This window comes from Hemibagrus wyckioides, linkage group LG08, assembly GCF_019097595.1.
Source record: "Hemibagrus wyckioides isolate EC202008001 linkage group LG08, SWU_Hwy_1.0, whole genome shotgun sequence".
In the NCBI taxonomy this organism is placed as follows: Eukaryota; Metazoa; Chordata; class Actinopteri; order Siluriformes; family Bagridae; genus Hemibagrus; species Hemibagrus wyckioides.
This window is the reverse complement of record NC_080717.1, coordinates 14,165,182-14,186,685: the sequence shown is the minus strand read 5'-3', so window position 1 is coordinate 14,186,685 and position 21,504 is coordinate 14,165,182. Positions and strand designations below refer to the sequence as shown.

At 39.1% G+C, this 21,504-nt stretch overlaps 1 protein-coding gene across 6 annotated transcripts in view; it reads left to right on the top strand.

Annotated features, from left to right (window-relative positions):
• The first annotated feature begins 1,251 nt into the window (after nt 1-1,251).
• Nucleotides 1,252-21,504, top strand: part of ebf1a (EBF transcription factor 1a) — a 103,544-nt gene continuing 83,291 nt past the window's right edge. For 2 of the 6 annotated variants that reach the window (XM_058397904.1, XM_058397902.1), the window contains exons 1-6: nt 1,257-2,018; nt 2,838-2,994; nt 3,896-3,959; nt 4,914-4,969; nt 11,525-11,598; nt 16,989-17,057. In XM_058397904.1, the coding sequence (XP_058253887.1) occupies nt 1,888-2,018; nt 2,838-2,994; nt 3,896-3,959; nt 4,914-4,969; nt 11,525-11,598; nt 16,989-17,057 (551 nt within the window). In that variant the 5' untranslated portion in view covers nt 1,257-1,887. Of the gene's footprint in view, nt 2,019-2,837; nt 2,995-3,895; nt 3,960-4,913; nt 4,970-11,524; nt 11,599-16,988; nt 17,058-21,504 lie in introns of all 6 variants that reach the window. The other 4 variants (XM_058397903.1, XM_058397901.1, XM_058397905.1 and 1 more) reach the window with 4 other exon arrangements.

Here is a 21,504-nt window from a genome sequence, read left to right as displayed (position 1 = left end):
AGGCACACCTGGTGTGATGTGAAATAGTTAATTTACACATTTATGTACCGAACACAATTCATGACCTGCTTCTAGTAGCTAAGAATTAGACGGAAAATTAACTTGTTAACTATAAACTTTTTAACCAGTATCCTGCTAGATAGCTATAGTCTAGATTATTTATTATAGTCGGCGAAAGAGAAAACTAATCATTAGTAAGCCTAGAACCACCTCACCTCTGTCATGTGTTACAATAAGGCGATTTGTTCTAATGTCTGTTCGCATTGGCTTTACCGTGTAAAAAAGTTTCACCACCAGCAAAAGATGAGGATGCTGCATGAAGTGAAACTGAGCACAACCTGTTGATCTGCTTACAGAGGCAATACACCAGCTTATGCGCAATAGACCAGCACCCAAAGAATCTACTCTCTTTTGATCAGAAATTCAGGTGACTCAAACACTGGAAATTCTAGTGACAATGGTAGGCAATCCTCTAATTTGGAAACGTGCAGTGATGTTAAATATGAGTGTGTTTGAGTAAATGAGTGCTCTGAGGGCAGGGGTTTAACACAGAACCTATTTTGCACTTTTAACATTAACTATACACGGCAAAATCTCAAGTGTTCAACACTTTTCATACAAGGAAAACGATGAGGCGATGCGAGATGATTGACTGCAATTTTTCATCAAATACTGAAAATTTAATGCTGAATTTGAGGCGGTCTGAATGTAGTGTTTTGGTCTAGATAATACCGTGTTGCTCTCTGTGATTTTTGTTGTTGCTGTTTGCTTGATACTGTACAATAATGTATTACTTCACAATTTTAGGACTTTGACAACATGGCAGGAAGATACACAAAAAGCCGTGAATTAATTTATGAGATTTCAACCCAGTTTACAGTTTTGTAAACAGTTTTGAGATTTTTAATAAAACAGACAGTAGATGCTACAAATCCACATGAATACAAATGAATTCTGTAAGAGCTTATTCAGCTTGACACATGTTGAGTAATAAAGACTAAATTGCGCGTTTGCAATTATCTCAGTTACGCTTTCGTGAATCCTTGCCTTTTAGCCCATACTAACTGATAAACTAACTTATTTTGGGTTTGATCTCCAGCTCCGAGATTTTAGGTTTTGGTTACATTGCACCGTGTGTAAAAAGAGTGGGCTTTGCGATGCGAATAGACTTGAGACTCGGCGGTTGGATGGAGAGCTGATGGTAGTGCGGACTGTTCGGTGAGGCGTGGGGCGGGGGGCTGAGAGTATACAGTCACTCCCTCTTCCCTTTGAGTTCCCAGAGCACAGTCAAGTCGGATTCCTTTGGGAAAGATCTCTCTCTCTCTCTCTCTCTCTCTCTCACACACACACACACACACATACACACGCGCGCGCGCGTACTCACGCAAACGCGCATCACTTTTTGGAACGGGGGAGCGAACTAAGGATTCACCGCCACGAGGGTCCACCTCTTCTTCCTCATTTCACCTGGCTCATTCATTTTATTTGAGCCGAAAATAAGCATCGTAGCTGAAAAAGGACACAAATAACAAATAAAGAAGAAGAAGAAGAAGAAGTCGACTTAGGATAATAACATTTTCCGCAAAGCTTTTTTGTGATCGTATTGTTTCTTGAAGTGACACTGGACTTTTTTGCACTCCCTCGGCTGCAGGGAGCTACTAGTCCACGTGTTTTGGATGTTGACACCTCGCTCCTTTTCGTTATCTCTCTATTCGTTTTTTTTCTTTTTGTACAGAGGAAGCGATAGAGCCGAGCGCAGAGACACCTGCGCGCCCGTAGATCTCTAGTTGGCTATTTTCTGTTTTTATTTGTATCTTTTTTTCTACGGATCGACGGAGAAGCAACAGAGGACTGTGAGATCGACAGGGAGAGAAAAAGTCCGCGTTCATGTTTGGGATTCAGGAGAGCATCCAGAGGAGCGGGAGTAGCATGAAGGAGGAGCCGATCGGCGGTATGAACGCGGTGCGCTCGTGGATGCAGGGAGCCGGCCTACTGGACGCCACCACCGCCGCGCAGAGGTAAGACAGGGAGAGCAGGGGACCGGGGCAATGCGCGAGTCTTTCCCCGTTTCCCACCTCAGCGTCACGGGACCACACGAAAGTGTCTTGTGCACTTGTTTGACATCTTCATCCTGAGGCTGGAGAGCGTCTTCCTCTTGCTCCTGCAATAAAGAATAAGGGCTAATGAAAGCTCGGGTTGATTTCCGCGCTGAACCATGCGTTTATTTAGAGCTGTAAACTCAAATGTGTCCTCTTTTCAGTACCATCTTATATACAGAATACAAGCAGGGAAAAAACATACAAACAACTGTTGATTCCGTATTTATGTTGACTATCCAAAATCATCTCTTCTAACCCTGCACTTTCCAGCTGGAAATATATAAAACCTTATATTTAAATGCTTCTGTAGCCTACACTATTCTCTCTGAACCAGAAGCTAATTTAGGTAAGGTGAAGTTAAATAATAATAATAAAAAAGACGCATAATTTAATCTGATTATAATGGTGTAGCTTTAAACGCAACGGGATAATTACTGATCAAAAAAATTGCAGAGTAGTTAAAGTAAATATTTCTAACTAAATAAATATCTATTTATTGACAAGAAATAATGATTTGAGCATTTTGTCAATTCGAGCATTGTGTAAAGCTTGTGGATGACTGGTTACAGAAGAAACTTTATCTTAAAACTCATAAATAAAATTTCATAAATAGATGTATTTACTGATTGCAAAATTGAACACAATGTACATTTTTATAGAGCCATTTGTTCCGGTTTTCCTGTAGGCTGTTTCTAGCCTTATGCCTCTCTCTCTCTTTCCTTCTCTTTACCCGTGTAGTGGTGTAGGTCTGGCCCGAGCTCACTTTGAGAAGCAGCCTCCCTCAAATCTGCGCAAATCCAACTTCTTCCACTTTGTGCTGGCTCTGTATGACAGGCAGGGGCAGCCCGTGGAGATTGAGCGCACTTCTTTCGTTGGATTTGTCGAAAAAGAAAAGGCAAGTGCTATTCACCCCCACATCAAATATACGCCGTGGCGCGTTTGCGAGTCTTCAAAAACAATCAATTATTTAAAATGCTTCCCTTATTTGTTTTTCTCCTCTATGTACAACATAAAGTCATAAACGATATTTATTTTGCACCCAAACCTTTAAATGTTTAAAAAGTTAAAAGTCCATGAACAGATAGTCACAACTGTTAAATGAGTAACATGGATGAAAGTATACTAGGCTATATTACATGGCTGTTAAAGCGCCTTTTCTCCACTTAACACTATTATGTTGCCTTCTATTAAATTATTTATTCTGAAGCTTTATTCGCTGAGTCTGACTCTGTCATTATTCATTCAGATTTGGGTTTTGTATTTATTATTTTCAAATTACTTTTAAAACATCTTAATAGGTCTCTGTAGATTTAACCGAGCCGAATTAGGGGGTCATAATGCAAAATATATATATTTATTTTTAAATGCTGCAGATCACGGGAATTAATTTGTATTAGAAAATAATACCGGTTGAATGCTTTGAACAGGGTTTCGTGTTTATTTAATTATGCTGTAATATGATTATTTGATGCTTTATTTAAATGAAAATTGTCTGCTTCTTGTTTAAACGATCTCCAGCATCTTAGTGCTGGTTTGTTTTATCTGAGTAAATTTATTTATTAATTTATTCATTAACACCACACTGTAATGATGATGTAGCAAAATTTTCTGGGATGACTCTCAAATATAACCTGATTTTGTTCATCTCATGTGTTTTCACCTGGAAGTCTACTTTTATTGCATCTGACAGCAGTCCTGTGTCTTTTGCCATATAATATAATATAATATATATATATATATATATATATATATATATATATATATATATATATATATATAATTTTTTTTTTTTGTAGGAACCGACCGGTGAAAAGACAAACAATGGCATTCATTACAAATTGCAGCTTCTCTACAGTAACGGTAAGCTTAAAAATGTGCCGTTCTATTATTATTATTGTTGTTGTTGTTGTTGTTGCTGTTGTTGTTGTTTAATTTTAGAGAGTGTTATGGTTTATTTTTTCAAAATGTTTTTATTATTATTATTATTATTATTATTATTATTATTATTATTATTTACTCAAACTTAAACTGTATGTAGCTTATTTCCAGAAATATAACGATTAAATTTAGTTCTAAGCCAGTTTCCCGACCAATTAAAAATTATGGATTATTAACATCTTCACTTTAAACGTATCAAGTCACAGATTTAGGCTTAAAAAGCAGCATCAGGATCCTATATATTTGCTATTTATGAAACGTTTGCGTCAAAACATAGCAAAAGTGAATTAGAAAGTTAATGATCTAGTCGTATTTTGTTTGTTTGTTTGTTTGTTTTTGGCGTCGATGTTTACAGACACGTTTTTATAGTTATTTTATACTCTCAAATATAACCTGGTAAAGAATATGTCTATGAACACCTTATATAATCTGTACACTTAAAGTCGTCGTTTTGTGTTTCTTTCAACATAAATGATCTGTCATAATTACACATTTTATAACTCATTTACTCTTTTTAACCCTGCGATGATAATAAAATTCATCATCAGGTTTTAGTTGCTTGTAAGCACTTTGTTGTAAGTTTTAGAAAATGTGTCTTTTCTGACACATTTTTTTATTTTAAATAATAATTATAATTACAAATGAATTCAGTACAGCAAAAATATTGTAATTGTCAAATACTACTGATAATCTTGATAATACTACTGATATAATAGTAATTTTGTTGATTCTAAAAGTATGTCATACCCTGTAGTCTACCCTGTTCATCTTATGCTTTATTATAGCTGGAAATGTATCTGTAAATAGCAGTGCATACAAATCTGCCTGTGTGTGTGTTTAATTTTGCTCAATAGATGTTTCTTCTTTTGCACACAGGTATAAGGACAGAACAAGACTTCTATGTACGATTGATTGACTCCATGACAAAACAGGTAAGGCATTATATTAAGAAAATAGTTTTAGGTTAACTGTTAACATTGGGATCAGGAAATATTAGAAGTGTGTGTGTGTGTGTGTGTGTGAGTCTGTGCATGTGTTTCGGGGGATTTGATATGTTTGCACTGCAGTGAGTTTAGGGGTTATGTTTTATAGTGTGCCTTAGGGGAATGTGTGAAACTAATCATGTCTAAATATGTCATCCTTTCTCTTGCAAAGCATTTAAGATGACTGATGTTTTAAGGGTGTGTGTTCACACTAGGGCAAACATCTCTGACACACTTATTGTAATGTCTTGCTGAAACCTTACAGTCCTTACAGTCTGTGCTTAGAATGCTCCCACTTGCTGCCTTCTGGTTTTGTTTGCATCTACTCAGGAAGTGGATCTCTGTTCGAAAGAGTTTTTGCTAAGCCACATTTTGTATGTATTCTTAGTCACCATATATTTACTATGGAATGCAACTTAACTAAGAGCAGATAGTGTACAAATAGTGCCTTCTCCCCTAAGAGCAGTATCGCTATCTGTGTGTGGGAAAGTGTGTGTCCAGATGGAAATCAGAACTGCAAGAAACGTGAGGTCTTAAAGCGTTGACAGCTAAATGTCTTGTATGATGGCACATGGTCCACGGTGTGTTTAGGCAAGTGTGTATGTCAGTTATTTTTCCATCGTTTTTCTGGAAGATTCTCAGCAATGCATTAACTGTTTGTTTATTAGTTTCCAGAATCAGTTTATTCTGGTACACATTCAAATGAATGTATGTGTATTGTTTGAACTTTAAACTTGAGTTTTATGTGGCTCTGTGTTGTCTTATGCAGCACCAGGCACCTGGATAAATGTTGTTTTATTTCTCTGTGTACTGCGTCAGCTATATATGGTTGACATGACAATAAAAGCTTCTTTATTTGACTTGAAAGAATTTAAATTAGGTGATGTCTTCTTTTAACTTTTAAAAAAGATTGACAATAAATTGCAGAACTAATTTCTGATAACTGTAATTTATCAAAAATATATTAAAAAAAAACCCTTCTCTGGGTTATACCTGGTATGAAGATAATGGAAATATTCATTTGTCATGCCTCTATTTACTACATTACCACTTAAATTGTTCATTTTGAACAATGCTCCAGCTACAGTAAGTTGTGGCTTCTAGAGAGAAAGCAGTAATTTCTGTCACCTTGGTGGAGTTGATGTGTGTGAAACTATCAGCTAATTAGCAGGTGCTGTTTAGTTGTGACACACCCAAAGAGCAACAGTCTGAACATTTATCACATCATGTGCAGTCAATAAGTGAGCGCTCTGTGTGTGTGTGTTCGTGTGTGTGTGTGTGTGTGTTTGTGTGTGTGTGTGTCTGTTTGTGTCACAGATAACAATGACCAACTGTCCTGTAGTTCACTGCACCTTCATTTTGAAACTAAGCCAGAAATCTTTGTGACATATTTGGTTAATTTTTTGTTAAAATAGTAAATCACTAGCGGTCAGTGTATCTAAGATAGCATTCTTTTTCACTGTAACTATACATACATTTCATACCTATTAGTTTCACTGTAGGTATGCATCAATTATAGTCATTACTAAATAACACCCATTACCTTAATAATATAAGAATAATAATTAAAAACAATAAAATAACAAAAAAATAAAAAATAATAAAAAATAAATAATAATAATAATAATAATAATAATAATGTTAGTTCATGTGCCTGGTCATATTGTTTATGATTTATTAGTATCACTTACAAGTTAAAATGACAGTTTTTTTTTACTTTTTCATAATCTAACATCAAAATGCTATTTTGTTTGCCTCTAACCCTATCAACATATTAATATGTATTTGTGATAAAAAATATTCTTTGGTAATTATAAACAACATGACTAGTCCTCCACGATTGACTGTAAATTAGTGTGCAGGTCTGACCACTCTGTTCACTTTACAATCCACTCAAATCCATACTACTACTACTACTACTACTACTACTACTAATAATAATAATAATAATAATAATAATAATAATAATAAAAGTCCAGTCCTATATTTTTCCAGCCTGAGTGTCATATGACAAACAAGTCAACATGATTTTATATTCAGATTAAATTAAATTGTACATTTTTAGCTATTTTGTTCAAGTATTTTAAACATGGTCCATACTCCTTCGTGCCCAGGGATGGACTGGCTGTGTGAGTGAGTATGTTTGTGTGTGTGTGTTATGTGCAAGTGAGGCAGATTTATATGTAGGTGAAAAGCAGGCGCGTTATGCTAGAGGAGTAAATACAGAGGCTGGAAGACAGGCCCGCTGCTCACTTCAGGGCGCCCCCTCAATAAAAAGCCATTTATCTCACCTCTGCTGTCCCAAACGAGCATATATTTCACTGTGTGATTTACTGGGTGTTTCCAATAGACCACCGCAATACCTGTTAATGATGTGGTGGTCACTGAGGGAAGGAAGGAGAGAGAGAGAGAGAGAGAGAGAGAGAGAGAGTGTGTGGGGGTGGAGGTTTAAGCATCATAATTTGGTATCAAAGTAGTCATGTTGGTATAAAATACCTCTGAAATGTCCCTAGGGTTTTGTCACATCAACAAGGTTTGTCACATCAACAAGGTCAATAACCTATATTCTATAGAATTCTTGTCATTCCCATTTTCTGTTCTTTTTTTCCTCTTTGGATCAGTCATTATTTTAACGTGTGTCTGTTTTTGTTCCCTCCTCCACCACATAAAGAACTGGAATTTGGCTTATGATGGAACTTGAATCTGTCTGTAAGCTCATTTCTCTGAGCTCTCCTCTAACCACGTTGTGGTAAGACTCAGGCGTTGCGATGTGTTTAAAACATCTCATTAAAAGCCCATAACTCGGTACAGACTGGCTACAGAACCAGTGGGCTCTTGCAGTCTGGCTTCTTCCCAGCAGTGCGCCGCTCTTACAGAGCAGGTTTATGGAGTTGTTCGACATGCACTTCTCATTAGCACTGGGTGAGAGCTGCCTCCTGAGAATCACTCACTGGCAATGGAGCGAGTGTGTGGACTACATGTGGAAGAGTGACATGACAGAAGGAAAATAATGATAGTATGGCAACTTGGGCACAGCAAAACATGATAAACCTGTGTAAACCTGTTCTGTCTGACACACTGTACCACATCATATACCTGCTCCTGAACACACTCTCAGCAAGCTGGTGGAAAATAAGAGAGAAACAGAGGAAGGTGTCAGGCTGACAAGCCATATTTGTGATCAATGCTTAAGCCTGAGACATATCTACTAAAGACAGTGGAAAAGGGTCTCCCCAGTTTCTCTTTGTCTGCTTCTCTCTCTCTGCTTCACAACAGCTGAGCCACAGAACAAAGGCGAATCACCCACACACATGCAGTCGCACACTGCGCCTGACATGTTTGCAAGTGACGTTAACAAAGAGGGAAATGTGTTTTCATGTATTTCTACTGAATTGTTTACATGCCTCAGATATAGTTGTCACTTCAAGGCAATGGAGGCGGACTACGAACGAGACATGAAGCGAGGTTTGCGCAAAATGAAATATGTATTAATAGCTGCGTCAGGGTCTAATGAAAGCTTCACAGAAGCCTTGGCGACAAGCATGCATGTTTCATGCTTTCCCGGCCTTCCTTAAGGAGCTCTTTGTTCACACAGCTCTGGGCCAGAGCTGGTAGGTACACCCCAACTCCCCTGTTGCTTATGGCTGTGTGTGTGTGAGAGAGAGAGAGACAGAGAGAGAGAGAGAGAGAGAGAGAGAGAGTGTGTGTGTGTGTGAGCATGTGCATTTGTGTGTTTTCAGAGCTCGGCCAGAGCTCCAAATGAAAATGTGTACTGGGGGGAAAAGTCTAAACTGCTCTCACTATGCCAAAGTTTCTCAGAAAATTATTTGTCCTTACCCTCAGATAGACCAGGCACAACATAGTGTTTCCTTTCATTAGCAATTTGAAGTGTGATGCCATTAGTAGTGTGATGTTCCACAAGTGCAAAAAAGTTACACAAATCTCTTGTTTGGAATCTGTGATGGTGTCGGACAGGACATGAAACTCTTCTCTTCTTGGTCTGTAGCCACAAAAAGGCTTTATATGTCAAACATGCAATTATTTAGACATTTACATTTAAGAGTCTCCGAAGAACTGGGTTATTAAAGCTACTTTACTGCATGGGGAAAAATGTGAAGGGGTTGTATTGTTCCTTTAGCCTTTTGGGAAAAGGTTACAAGAGGAAAAAATCAAAGAAATAAATGATTAAATAAAAAAATAGTTGATTCTGATGCAGCACGTAGCATATAACTGCAGCATTTTCACCAGGGTTTACTTACAACGACTCAGCTTTTCATTGACGTGTTAGAGATGATGTCTCAGGTAAGAAGGTACACCTTCAGAAGGTTACACAGTCATTGTTTTGGAGGCCTGCGCTAGACATATGAGGAAAAATTGACAAACTATTTTTGGTGTTATTCCCAGCACTATGCACAAGGTAGTGTTATGTTAGATGAAAGTCTGTTAGATGCATCTCGTGTGATAAATGGAAGACATTACTTATTAAATGAATGTGTGGCAGGGTAGAGGACGTGTCTGTATCTGCATGGCCTGCCCTACGTTCTCACACTTCCTCTGTGTCTCTGGGAGAGCCTGAGGGTCAGAGCTTTGGGCTGAGACAGTGATGCATGCTACCACACTTTTAGAGGACCTTGACCCTTATTTCCACAATGCAGAAAGCAAATGCATGCTCCTGATCAGCAACGCCCTCCAGCCGTAACAACAGTACATAACTAAATACAAAGAAAATGATTTTGGGGACTAATTGAAAAAGGCTTGTGCAGTTGTGACAGGAATCGTTCCTCGTTAACGGCTGTTGCTCATGCATGCATGCATGCATGCATATGTGTGTGTGTGTGTTTGTATGTATGTTTGGGCTAGGGTAAGTGATTCATGGCTGTGAAGGACATGTTGTGTGGAAATGGAAGGGTGGAAACAAAGCTGAGGTTTTTTTGGATGGAGTGTTGACTTGGCCAGATGGCTTGCTATGCTCCAGTCTGGCAGCCCAACTGCTCACCACACACACATACACACACACACAGATACGCATCCATACTCTTTCACTCAGCAATTTTATTCTAGGTGAAATTAGACAAATTCAAGCAACAATCTGTCACACACATACACACACACACACACACACAAGCAGGGTGTGGTGCTCCAATATTTTGGGGCTGAAACATCTTCCATGTTTACAATTCAATATAATCCAAAAATATTTCATCTTTTTTCCCTGTGGGATTGAAAGTCTGGCCAGACGCCTCTGTAGGGTGCCCTCTATTACACAGCCCTCTGTGATGTCCAGTTTCAAACCAGTTTTCCGAGCCTTATTCTAATTAGTCTTGTGAAGATGGAGACGATAGAATGATAACATTGCCTACAGTTTGTTTCTTAAATTCATTCCTGAAAATGAAAATGAACTCAGATCATTCTTTCTACCAAGCAATGTATTCACTTATACACAGGGTGTGTTTTGAGCTGAGGGGGTGCCATCCCTACTTTACAAAAGTAATTCCACTTGTAAAACAACCACTCCTTTATCATAAACATTTGATCAATACAAATATATTACTTTGATGTCCACCCTAATACACAAGTTATTATGGATGCACCAAGTCTTTGAATGTATTGAGTCATTCATATCAAATTTAGAATCAGGGCAGAGGGGATTATTTAAAAATGCATGTTTTTCTTCTATAACAGGGTGTATAGTAGCTTTAGCCAAATTAAAGGCAAGTAAAACACTATGAAACCTATTAAAAAGAAGGATACCAAAAGCATTACAACCTTAGTAGTCTAACTGACTGGCTTTCTTGTATCTCCTTTGTGTGAACACACCTTTTCTCCTGAATCTATTTCTGATATCTACATTATGATTAAAAGTTTAAACTCTTATATACACCAAATGAAATTTTAAGGCAGATGCTTAGCATGAGTCGACATCATTTCGGCCTGCTGCGTGCTGAAGCAATTTTCCACAGCCGTGGTAAAGTGGGCATTAATTGGCCAACTGAGAACCTGGCATGGCCAAAAACTGTCCTCCCTCCATACTGTTCCAAAACTAAGGCCTTCCCACAATGCACTGTGCCACTGTGATGGATTGATTAGTTGTAATAAAGGGAGGTCTCTGTAATTCTGTGCACACAGCAGGCAGAACAACATGTCCCAAGCCCGGGATGCTGGAATGCTCCAGTTCATTCCCATGACACATGCGGTCATTTGGTGAAAGCTTTCTGCCAGATGGAATAAGGTTCACATTAAGCTTTGTAGAAGAGTGTGTGTGGGTGTGAGAGAAAGAACGAGTGTGGAGATATGTGGTTTTGTGCTCGGTGTGATGTTTCATGTAATGTTTTGTTTCAGGGAAACGGTGCCAGTATAAACGCAATTCTTCCCATTGTTCAATGTCTTAACCCCAGACATTAGTCATAACCTTTCTGCATATATACAAGCACTGTATCCATACCAAAGGTGGGAAAAGTAACTTGTCTGCATCCACTGAACAATGTTTTCTTTCACTCCCCACAGCCTATTATTTATGAAGGTCAAGACAAGAATCCAGAGATGTGCCGAGTACTGTTGACACATGAGATCATGTGCAGGTATGACTTCGTCATGCACACAACTCTCTCTCTCTCTCTCTCTCTCTCTCTCTGTCTCTCTCTCTCCTTTTCTCTCTCTCTCTTACATTCACTATTACACACTTTAAACCTGTGTGCTCACACTTGGTCCACAGCTGGACATTGAGCTCTGCTGATCTGAACACTGGGCACAGCCACAAATCTCTGAAGTGATCCCTTAATGTTAATCTCTACTGCTGGGGCTGGGTTTCCTGCTTAGCATTAGCTAATTTAAAGAAGTACTCCAGCATAACATTAGCCTTTACTCTTTCTGGACTGCTACTGCTTTTCTAATGTATTAGCGATTACCATGAACATTAATCAACACATTTCCGTTTACTGTGAAAACAACAGAAAAACCTATTTACTCCTTCACTTGTAATGGAAATGTAAGGGCAGTTCTTGGAGCAATTCCTTCATACAAAATAGAAAAAGCTTTCGAAAATTAACCACTATATAATTGTATTTTTTTCAGGGATAGGACTATATTTTTAGAGAAAAGTTATATATTAATGCACTATATATATATATATATAGTGTGGGTGTGAAAGTGGGAGAGTCTGCGGTCCTGCATATTCTACTTTCATCTACACTATCATACAGACATATTCCAGTCATTTATCACTGTCTGAAACAGGCCCAGATAAGGTTACAGCAGCCTGGGTCTTATCAGGAAAATCTGGCCCCTCTACCCAAACAGTGTTTAAAATTTCCTTCTTCAAACAGATAAAGCTTTATCTATGTAGTTTCCAAAATGTCAGAGCTTCTATGCTTCTTTCAGAGGCTGGGATTTTAGCGTTAGTGATGGTACACCTATTTAACCTGTTGTTATAACAATACACTTGAGAGTGAGTACATTTTGCGTACGCTCTGTGATGAGGAATGAGTAGTCGATTGATGAGAAATGAAGGGAAGATGCATCTTTATACAGGAAAGTTAAAGATGCCGTGTTCATCCACGCCTCTCTCTGTCGCTCTCTCTCTCTATCCAGGTCAACCACTTTCTGCTCTGGGAGGGGAGAGAGGCAGAGAAAGGCATGCACCTTTAATTAAAATCAAAAGATGAATTCGTTGCACTTAAAACTGGGTTGTAGAGATGGGCTCTCATCTATTTTTGGCTGAAGTGGAGAGCATTTGCACAGTTTTTCTCCTAAAAATATCCTACTCATGCTTGGTTAATTAGGACAAGGAAAAACTCATTACTCAATGAGAATCTTCATGTTATTCCTCTGTTAATGAATGCAGGATACTTTAAGTTTTGACAGTGAAGTATGTGAGGGAGCATAGGCCCTCTTTCTCCCGTCTCTCTTCTGCTTGCTGATGTTTTCCCTTGTTCTCTCTCTCTCTCTCTCTCAATCTCTCTCTCTCTCTCTCTCTCTCTCTCTCTCACTTTCAACTTCAAATGTAAATACCTTTATTGGCATATTGGCATGAACTAAACTAAACAACTGTTGCCAAAGCATTAACTAGAATAAAAGAAACAAAACGAAATACAGGTGGGATAATTAATTAGAATAGATCAAAACAATTAGTTAATAATTTTGTGGGCAATTTGATATCACGTAATGGGATGTCTATTTTTAAAGTTTCAATGTAATAAAAATCTTTTCTGAAGCCTTTGTGTTTGGCACAGGAAAAAAAGAAAGTGTTCAGTTTCTGTAGTCCTGTGCTGCAGTAATTAGGTTTTCTGCTGTTTAAAGTAACCTAGCGTATTAATGGAAGAAATTTAATTTGTCCTATTAGTTAAATATTCTTTCAAATACTCTGTGTCTGTGGTCATTCACTTTAAGTTTTGAAAGGCTGTCAGGGCTTGCTTGCAAATGAAATGTTCTTTGTTCACACTGATCAGCTGTAACATTAAAACCACTGACAGGTGAAGTGAAATGGTTGCCAGTTTTTGAAGTATTGGAAGCAGTAAGTGTAAGGATCTGAGATCCACTCTGACAATGAGTAAGTTTTCTCAGTATGCAGTGGTTAATACCTAGCAAAAGTGGTCCAAGTTAAGACAACTGGGAAACCATCGACAGGGTCATGCGAGCTAAGGATAAATTGCTGTATTGCTTAATGCTGGTTATGATAGAGAAGTGTCAGCGCTCATTTCTGTTTATGCGGCATTCAAGGCTAGCATTTGTTTGTATGTAACTTTGGAGACCAAGTATAGCCCTTCATGGCAAAGTTATTCTCTAGTGGCAGTGGCCTCTTTCAGCAGAATAATGCACACTACCACATTGCAAAAAATGTTCAAGAATGGCTTAAGGAACATGACAAGGTGTTGACTTGGCCTCCAAATTCCCAAGATTTCATTCTGATCAAGCATCAGTGGGATGTGCTGGACAAACAAGTCTTATCCAGTGAGGCCCACTTGCTACTTACAGGACTTAAAAGATCTGTTGCTAACTTTGTGGTGCCAGATACCACAGCACACCTTCTGAGATCATGTGGAGTCCATGCCTCAACGGGTCAGAGCTGTTTAAGGGAAACACAATATTAGGCAGGAGATTTTAATATTCTGGCTGATCAGAGTATGTAATTATTGATGAAATCTTTGATCATAGCATTGTGCATCAGTGCATTATAAGTGGGAGTGAAACTCCACAGCCTTTTTCAATTTGAGGAGAGACATTCATTCTAGTATTTTTATGTCCCATAATGATTCTTTTAGGTGGATTATGCATCGCCACACCTTGCAAACAAATAAAAATCATGGGTGTAATTACACTGTGGAATTTCTTTAGCCAGTTTTTAATTGGTGGTTTAAAAGTGTTAAATAATTTTAACAGTGTGATTCTCTTGCTTTGTCCGCCAACTGCTGTTTTTTTTTTTTTTTTTTTTAAACTCCTTCCATTAAGAGGAATAATTACACAGACTAATATTGCCATACACTTCTACAAACACACACTGTGCTCTCTTTGATTCAGCTCACCTTCTGCGCGATGTGACCCTATTGGAACAGGCACAAGCCTGTAAGGTCCAGCAAGCATGTGTTAGAAGCACACACAAAGACCTCCTCATTTGTCTCTATTGTGTCTCACTCTGAGTCTCTCATAATAAGCCAAAAAAGAAAACACAAAATGTATACACAGACTCCTATGTTCTCTCTCTCTCTCTCTCTCTCTCTCTCTCCTTCCTCCGTCTGTTACTGAGCTCCTCTGCTGAGCCTGCACTGCAATAGAGGCACAATTACCAGTCTGTGATTAGGCTGTTCTTCATTAATCAGGGCTGTTAATTGCCGCACAGGTTTGCCATTAGCCATATGGCACGGCGCACACGGGACAGAGGCTCGATGCCTTTTCTCATCCAACACCAGTGACATGCAAAACAAGAAACAATTGCTCAAAAGCAACAGTGCAGTCTTTATAACAGAGCTATCAGCTTCTCAGATACATAGATCCATAAGGGTTCGCTTCGGTCAAGTTGTGCAGCTTTTTGATTTAGACTGCTACCCAATCAGAGAGGATATCCATAGTCACAAGTAAAAGATCTGAGTGCATGTCTTGGGATGGGTCGGTTCTAATGGCATCAACGAGGGCCACATCCTGGTAATTATGTGCTGCAATTTGGATTTAACTTCTTTAAATGCAGTGGCAGGAGGAAACACTCAAGATTAAAGATACGCCGTGGTGGGTCCACTGGGACGGAGCACAGAAGAAAAAAGCCCAAAACAAAGCTGCAGCATTGCCTGGACTAATTAGCATAGTTTTTGTGTAGGGGGCGAATGTGGGGTGGGGGAGTGCTGATTATGTCCTCCCATGGGTGCTGGCTGATGATTGGATTATTGGGATATAGAAAGTCGCATCATTCTGTACCACTCTCCCCACCCTCCTCCTCTCCTTTCCCAGCATGCTTTACTCTGGCGATCCATGGGGACCTGAGTATGACCCACTTCTGAAAGAACAGCACTAAAGACATGAGTACACTCAAAATCGAGGAGGGGGAAGCAAGAGAGAGGGATATGGAAGGAGGAAAAGAGAAGGCAAGGGAACATGAGACTAAGAAAAAGTGAAAAACGAAACAAAGTGACACTTGGTCATATAAGAGCCATCTACTGATGATTCATAATAGCCCAAAGAGCCTGACACAACCTGAGCTGTGATTAGAGCATACCCTCGCAGCCTCTGTGTCTCTTGTTCCTGAGCCTCTCCCCTGACTCACCAATGCATGTCTATGTGAGATGGCCCTGACTGCCAGTGTGTGTAAATGAGGGATATTCAGGGGGTCTGAGAAACGAGTTGAGGTCAAGCTGGGACTGCGTTATCACACTCATCAGGCCTGTAGCCCCTCACTCACAAAGCTGCTGCTATCACATGACTCCTTTCTCTCCAGCCCCCTCTGCCATCTGTGCAGGGAAACGTGAGCCCAGTGCTCCACCTGCTGCACCACAACAACCCCCACCTACAGGGAACACAGAGACTGACCTTCCTCATCTCTCCTCCTCCTCCTTCTCCTCTTCCTCTTCCTCTGCTCTCCTCTCACTCTCATCAGCTTCCTCATTGTGTTTGATTTTTTAAATGATTTTGTTTGCTTCGAAAGAAGCTGTGATTTCTGATGCTGTTCAGAATTGAATTGAAGTTTGTCTAGACTTTATTCTGAAATTATATGTATATAACAGATTTTTTAGGCACATACAGATAATATGGTGAAAATTACAATACTTTATATATTGTAATATATAAACATATATTGTCACAATACATTATATACATAACAATGATTAGATATGCTAATAAAGTGTTAGAAATATGTGTTTAGTGATACTTTTGCCTAATGTTTATTTCCAGATGTATTTGGAAGCTGTAATGCATTTTTCTTCTGTAACATATGTCTCAGTGAAACAGTGTTTTAGGTTATATTAAAATAATGTTACAATTAGATCATGTTAAAAAGCAGGTGGAAGTTATTTTTTGTATGGAATATGACATTTCGGAAAAAAAATTATGCGATTAATTCTGCACACAATGCACCCAGGAACTAAGCCAATCATCTAATGATGCTTCTGATAACAACAGGAGGAAATTGCTATGATCCCACAATTTTTCTATCAGGGGATGTAGTCAGTAAATGCAATACTCTTTTTTTTACTTACTTTCTTGTTGCACTAAAATTCTGCCTCATCATCAATAATAATAATAATAATAATAATAATAATAATAATAATAATAATAATAATAATAATAAAAATAATAATAATAATAATAATAATAATAATAATAACTGGGGGGTGGGGGTGCCTTGTAATTGCTACCTGTAACTGCTTCAGGTCAGCTCAAACATATGTATGAGAGCATGTTAACGCTTGTTTTTTTTCTTTCTTTCTCTGTCTCCCAATCCCACACACACCTCTTCACCTGCTGTTCCCTGTGTATTTCTGTTTAGCCGCTGCTGTGACAAGAAGAGCTGTGGCAATCGTAACGAGACGCCCTCTGATCCCGTCATCATAGACAGGTAAGAGGTGGATTAACAGTTTTTCGCTGTACTTTTGTGTGTTTATGTGTGGGTGTGTGTGTATCCATGAGCATATGTATGAAATGTAATAAACCATTGTCCACTTAGTGCTTTGTGTGTGTGTATGTGAGAGAGAGAGAGAGAGAGAGAGAGAGAGAGAGAGAAGCATGAGTATGTTTTGGATGCTCTGAAATAAAAAAAAGACAACTCCATCTGCCTATGGAGGTGATGAGCTGATGCCCTCTTTGGTAGATGGCCACTTCAGAAAGTATTGAAAAGCGCTGAACTATCTGTCATATTTATTTCAATGAACCATTATTACAGTTTATGAGCAAGAGAGACACTCACTTCAGCACTTACACACCCACAATCATTAGTAGTGTAGTGTGAGAGCTCGCTCTCTGCCTCCATGGCTTTTTACAGAAAACATCTGTCTAATCAAAGCCTGCAGTTCAAAGCACTCAGCATCACTTGTGAAGACCAAAACAGCCTCGTTTGATTTGTGTGAGGGAAAGAAGCATTTGTTTACAGAAGACTCATTGCACAAATGAAACCAGTAGCAGGAACAGGTTGAGCTTGTGCTGTAGGCCACTAGGTTCAGTGGTGTGTGTCTCCTGTTCATATTCTTATTAACCCACACATCCCTATATTAAGGCCTTGAAACCTGTGTGTAAATTGAAGACAGACAACATCGTCACAGACTCAACCAGACAGAGTTCTTCCATCACTGAGAAGACATTCAGCTTTACAATAATTCCCGTACTAGAGTTAATAAACTATACAAGTGTTTTTCAAATTTCTGAATAATACACTCTATGGTACGAGCCCCTAGAGTCATAGTACTCAAATCAGCTTCAGAACACTGCTCTGTTCATCACCAACAAAAATGGTAGAGGAGAAATGATCTGTATAAAATATGAGACTGCAAGAAACCATACAGCATGAGAGCTAATTTTGGTTGGTTGAAAGGAAATGATCCATGTTGACAAATTTGTTGTAATCCCAAAACCTCCTGTCTGTCACAGGAATCAAATGCCAATGCTCTGAAACCATGTGGAATTTCTGATCTGTCCAGAAATTGCTAAACTCAGTAGGATGATCGTCACAATTCCATTACAGACTAAATTTTCCTTCACAGAGGATTCCTTCAGGGATATTTTTGGAGGTTGTGGAGTGCAGGAAAGCCAGTAATGGAGGAAAGTTTAGAGTTGAAGTTGAGGGCAGATGTCTACACAAGAGTTTGTCATTTGTGTCCATGTGTTTATGTGTTAATGAGCCATGGTGCTATCAGATGAACACAGCTGTCGTTGTTTCACTCAGGCTCTGTCTGTGTGGAGAGCTGTTTGTGAGAAAGGATTCTACCTGGATGCTGGGTGTGTGTGAGTTTGTGTGTGTGTGTATCAAGCTCATTTCTGCTCCACTGGGCCAGAACACTTCACAGTTCACAGAGACAGCTGCACCCTCACTATGCCACATGGCCTCACCTCCACCCACTGCATGCACACACACACACACATACACACAGACTTCTTTCTTGCCCATCACTGCCCACTTTTCTTAACTGTTGTCCTCTATTCACTCATTTCTTGCACTGCACCCAATCATTTTTTTTTCTTTCCATTTTCATTGCTATATGAGTGAAGGTCCTATAAGCAGATTCCACAGCTGTGCTCTAACCCAGCATGGGCATCCCTGGACTCAGGTGAGAGCACAGTCAGTTGAAGGAAAAAGAAAAAAAAAAAATTAAACAACAGTTACCCCTCCGTCACTCAGTGCCTACAGGACAGGAAAATAGGTCATGTGAAAAGAGAGCAAGAATGAAGAGATTTAAAGCGTTTGCTTACAATTTTCAGCAATGCGACTAAGTCTAGGCTTCAAGTAAGCACACACCAAGCGCAAGTGTATCCAAAATATGAATTCAAGCCTCTGTTTCACCTCTGATGTTCTTTAGTTGAATAAATAAGAGCTCATTAGTGTGCTCTTGTTTCAAACAGCTGATTAGGTTTTACAGCAGTAATTAGCCAAGCTAGCACTAATTCCTCTGGAAGAGTAATGAGAATCATTTCCTAATTAGCTTCCTCTCATAAGCAACCGCAATAGGCTGTTTCAACAAAACTGGAGGAATGTCGAAAGAATAAAGTCAACTTACGATGCCGTATTAGATTGTTAAATGAACAAATCTGATCTTCGCTGCAGCACAGGTTCAGTGTTTGTAGAAAGCATGCAGAGGTGTGATATCACTTGTTTTGAGGAGGATGTGGGTACTCTGGGCTCGGTTAACTGCTCCGGGCAGAAAGCATATTTTAATTAAGAATGCTCCAATGGAATGAAAAGTAGTCCATTAACAATTCTTCCTGCGTTCATTTGCATACATGTGAAAGAAAGCAAAAGTGAGCAAGTGAGTGTCCATCTTATACAACGGATTCTCCTTCACATTCTTCATCTTTTCTAACTTTTGACTCCTGAATCCATTTAATGGCCCAGTAAGATTATTTCAAATACTTTAATCTGCTCCCATTGACACAGACACAAAGGGCACTGACATCTAATAGCAGCTCTTTAACTCTGCTTTTCACTACCTCCTGTTTCATCTCTATCAGCATCCCCTCCCTCTCTCTTTCTATTTCTCTCTCATTCTTTCTGCTCCTGTGTGTATTGGGAGTAACAGAAGCTCTCTAAGCTGTACAGTAGTGCGTAGAGTGGTTGTTCTATCTCCCTGGGAACAATCTACCATGCCATGGATACTCTGTGATTTTCAAGTTCATGTATTAAGGAATAATACAGGAACTATTCTGCAACTCTGGGCCTGCTTGTGACCTTCAACCCTCCTGGTGGGCTTCTTTTTGATGATGTGTGTGACATCTGGATTTGCACAGAGTCAGGAAATAGGACGAGAGAAGCAGTTCAGAGAGAGTGAGACATGTTGGAAAGTGGGTCACTGTGCCCTTTGAGTCTAAATTTTTCATGGCTGTCCTTGGCTGCCGACCCACACCCCACTCTTCAAAGCTGGCCACAAGTGATGAGCGAGAAAACGACATTGTATGTAAAATGAGAGTAGCACAGGAAATGATGTCACACATTGACTCACAACCTTTTGTCCTGAAATTCTTTTTGTGTGAATCAGCAAACTGCAAACTTTATTCATGATATGAATACCCCCCCAACCCACACCTACACCTAAACACACACACACACACTAACCCTAAAAAAAGGGGAGCATTTAACAGATTTAGAGAGCATATGTCCATCGAAAAGAGGAGGAAAAAGGGGGAAGGGAGTGTGTGAGAGAGGAAATACAGCAGTGTGTATTATGTTAGTGGATTAACCAGATCGGTTGCAGCGAGCCGTTCCCCACATCAGCGGGAAGAGAACAATCTTAACTGGCTGAAGCGACCATTGTTAGAATAATCCTGTCCAGACTGCAGCCCCATTGTGAGGCAATTAAAGACTGCGAGAGTGTAGAGAGCTTTGTGTGTGTGTGTGTGTGTGTGTGTGTGTGTGTGTGTGAGTGAGTGAGAACAAAAGTGAAAGCATGTTTTATACACTGAGAAAGGATGTTAAAATTTGTGTCACTACTGATGTTAATGTCTAAGAGATGAAGACAGAAGACGAATGACTTTCAGAAAAAAAGGAAAGGAAACAGTGCATTTTGTGTGTGTGTATCTGTGTGTGTGTGTGTGTGTTCTATGACTGTGTTAGTCTGCACTTCATGTGCGTAACTCTTCAAGCTGAGAGACAGGGCTGTCACTGCTGCTGAAAGGTGATGTGCAACAATGAGAGAAAGAGAGAGAGAGAGAGAGAGGGAGAGAAAGAGAGGGAGAGCATGTGCGTGTGACTTATTTAAGGCTAAGCACTGAAGGAATAATCAAGGCCAACCTCTGCCTTTTTGAGTTAATATAGGGTTAACAATATGCAGTTCACTGTCAACAATCCTATCATCTGCTTGGATGAATTCCAAAGAGGTTTATACAACCCACTCTGCTTTTCACTCCTTCTGTGTATATATATGATTCTTACTTACCCTCTGTTTCTGTGATTGTGTGTGTGTGTGTGTATGTGTGTATTCTTGCTCTGACACTGACAACTCTACCAGTGATTGTCTGTGCCTCCTTCTTGCTGAAGTTTAGTCTCCTTTATATACCTCACCACCTTTTTCCTGTCCCCATCACTTCCTTTCTCTAGACACATTAGAAGTCTCTTATAATGTAGTCCTAAATAATACACGATAAAGATTTGTAGGAATTTTCAAAAAATGATTAAATAGCAGTGTTTACACACACAGTTTCACACACAGTGAAAGACAAATAGCTATTTTTGTATCTGATCTCTAGAGATGAATGAGATGCACACCACAATCACATGTCATTAAAGAGCAACTCCAGTGAATTTCATGAACAATACATAACATGTACAAATCAATTAAAATAATAAATTTTGGTGAGTTTGA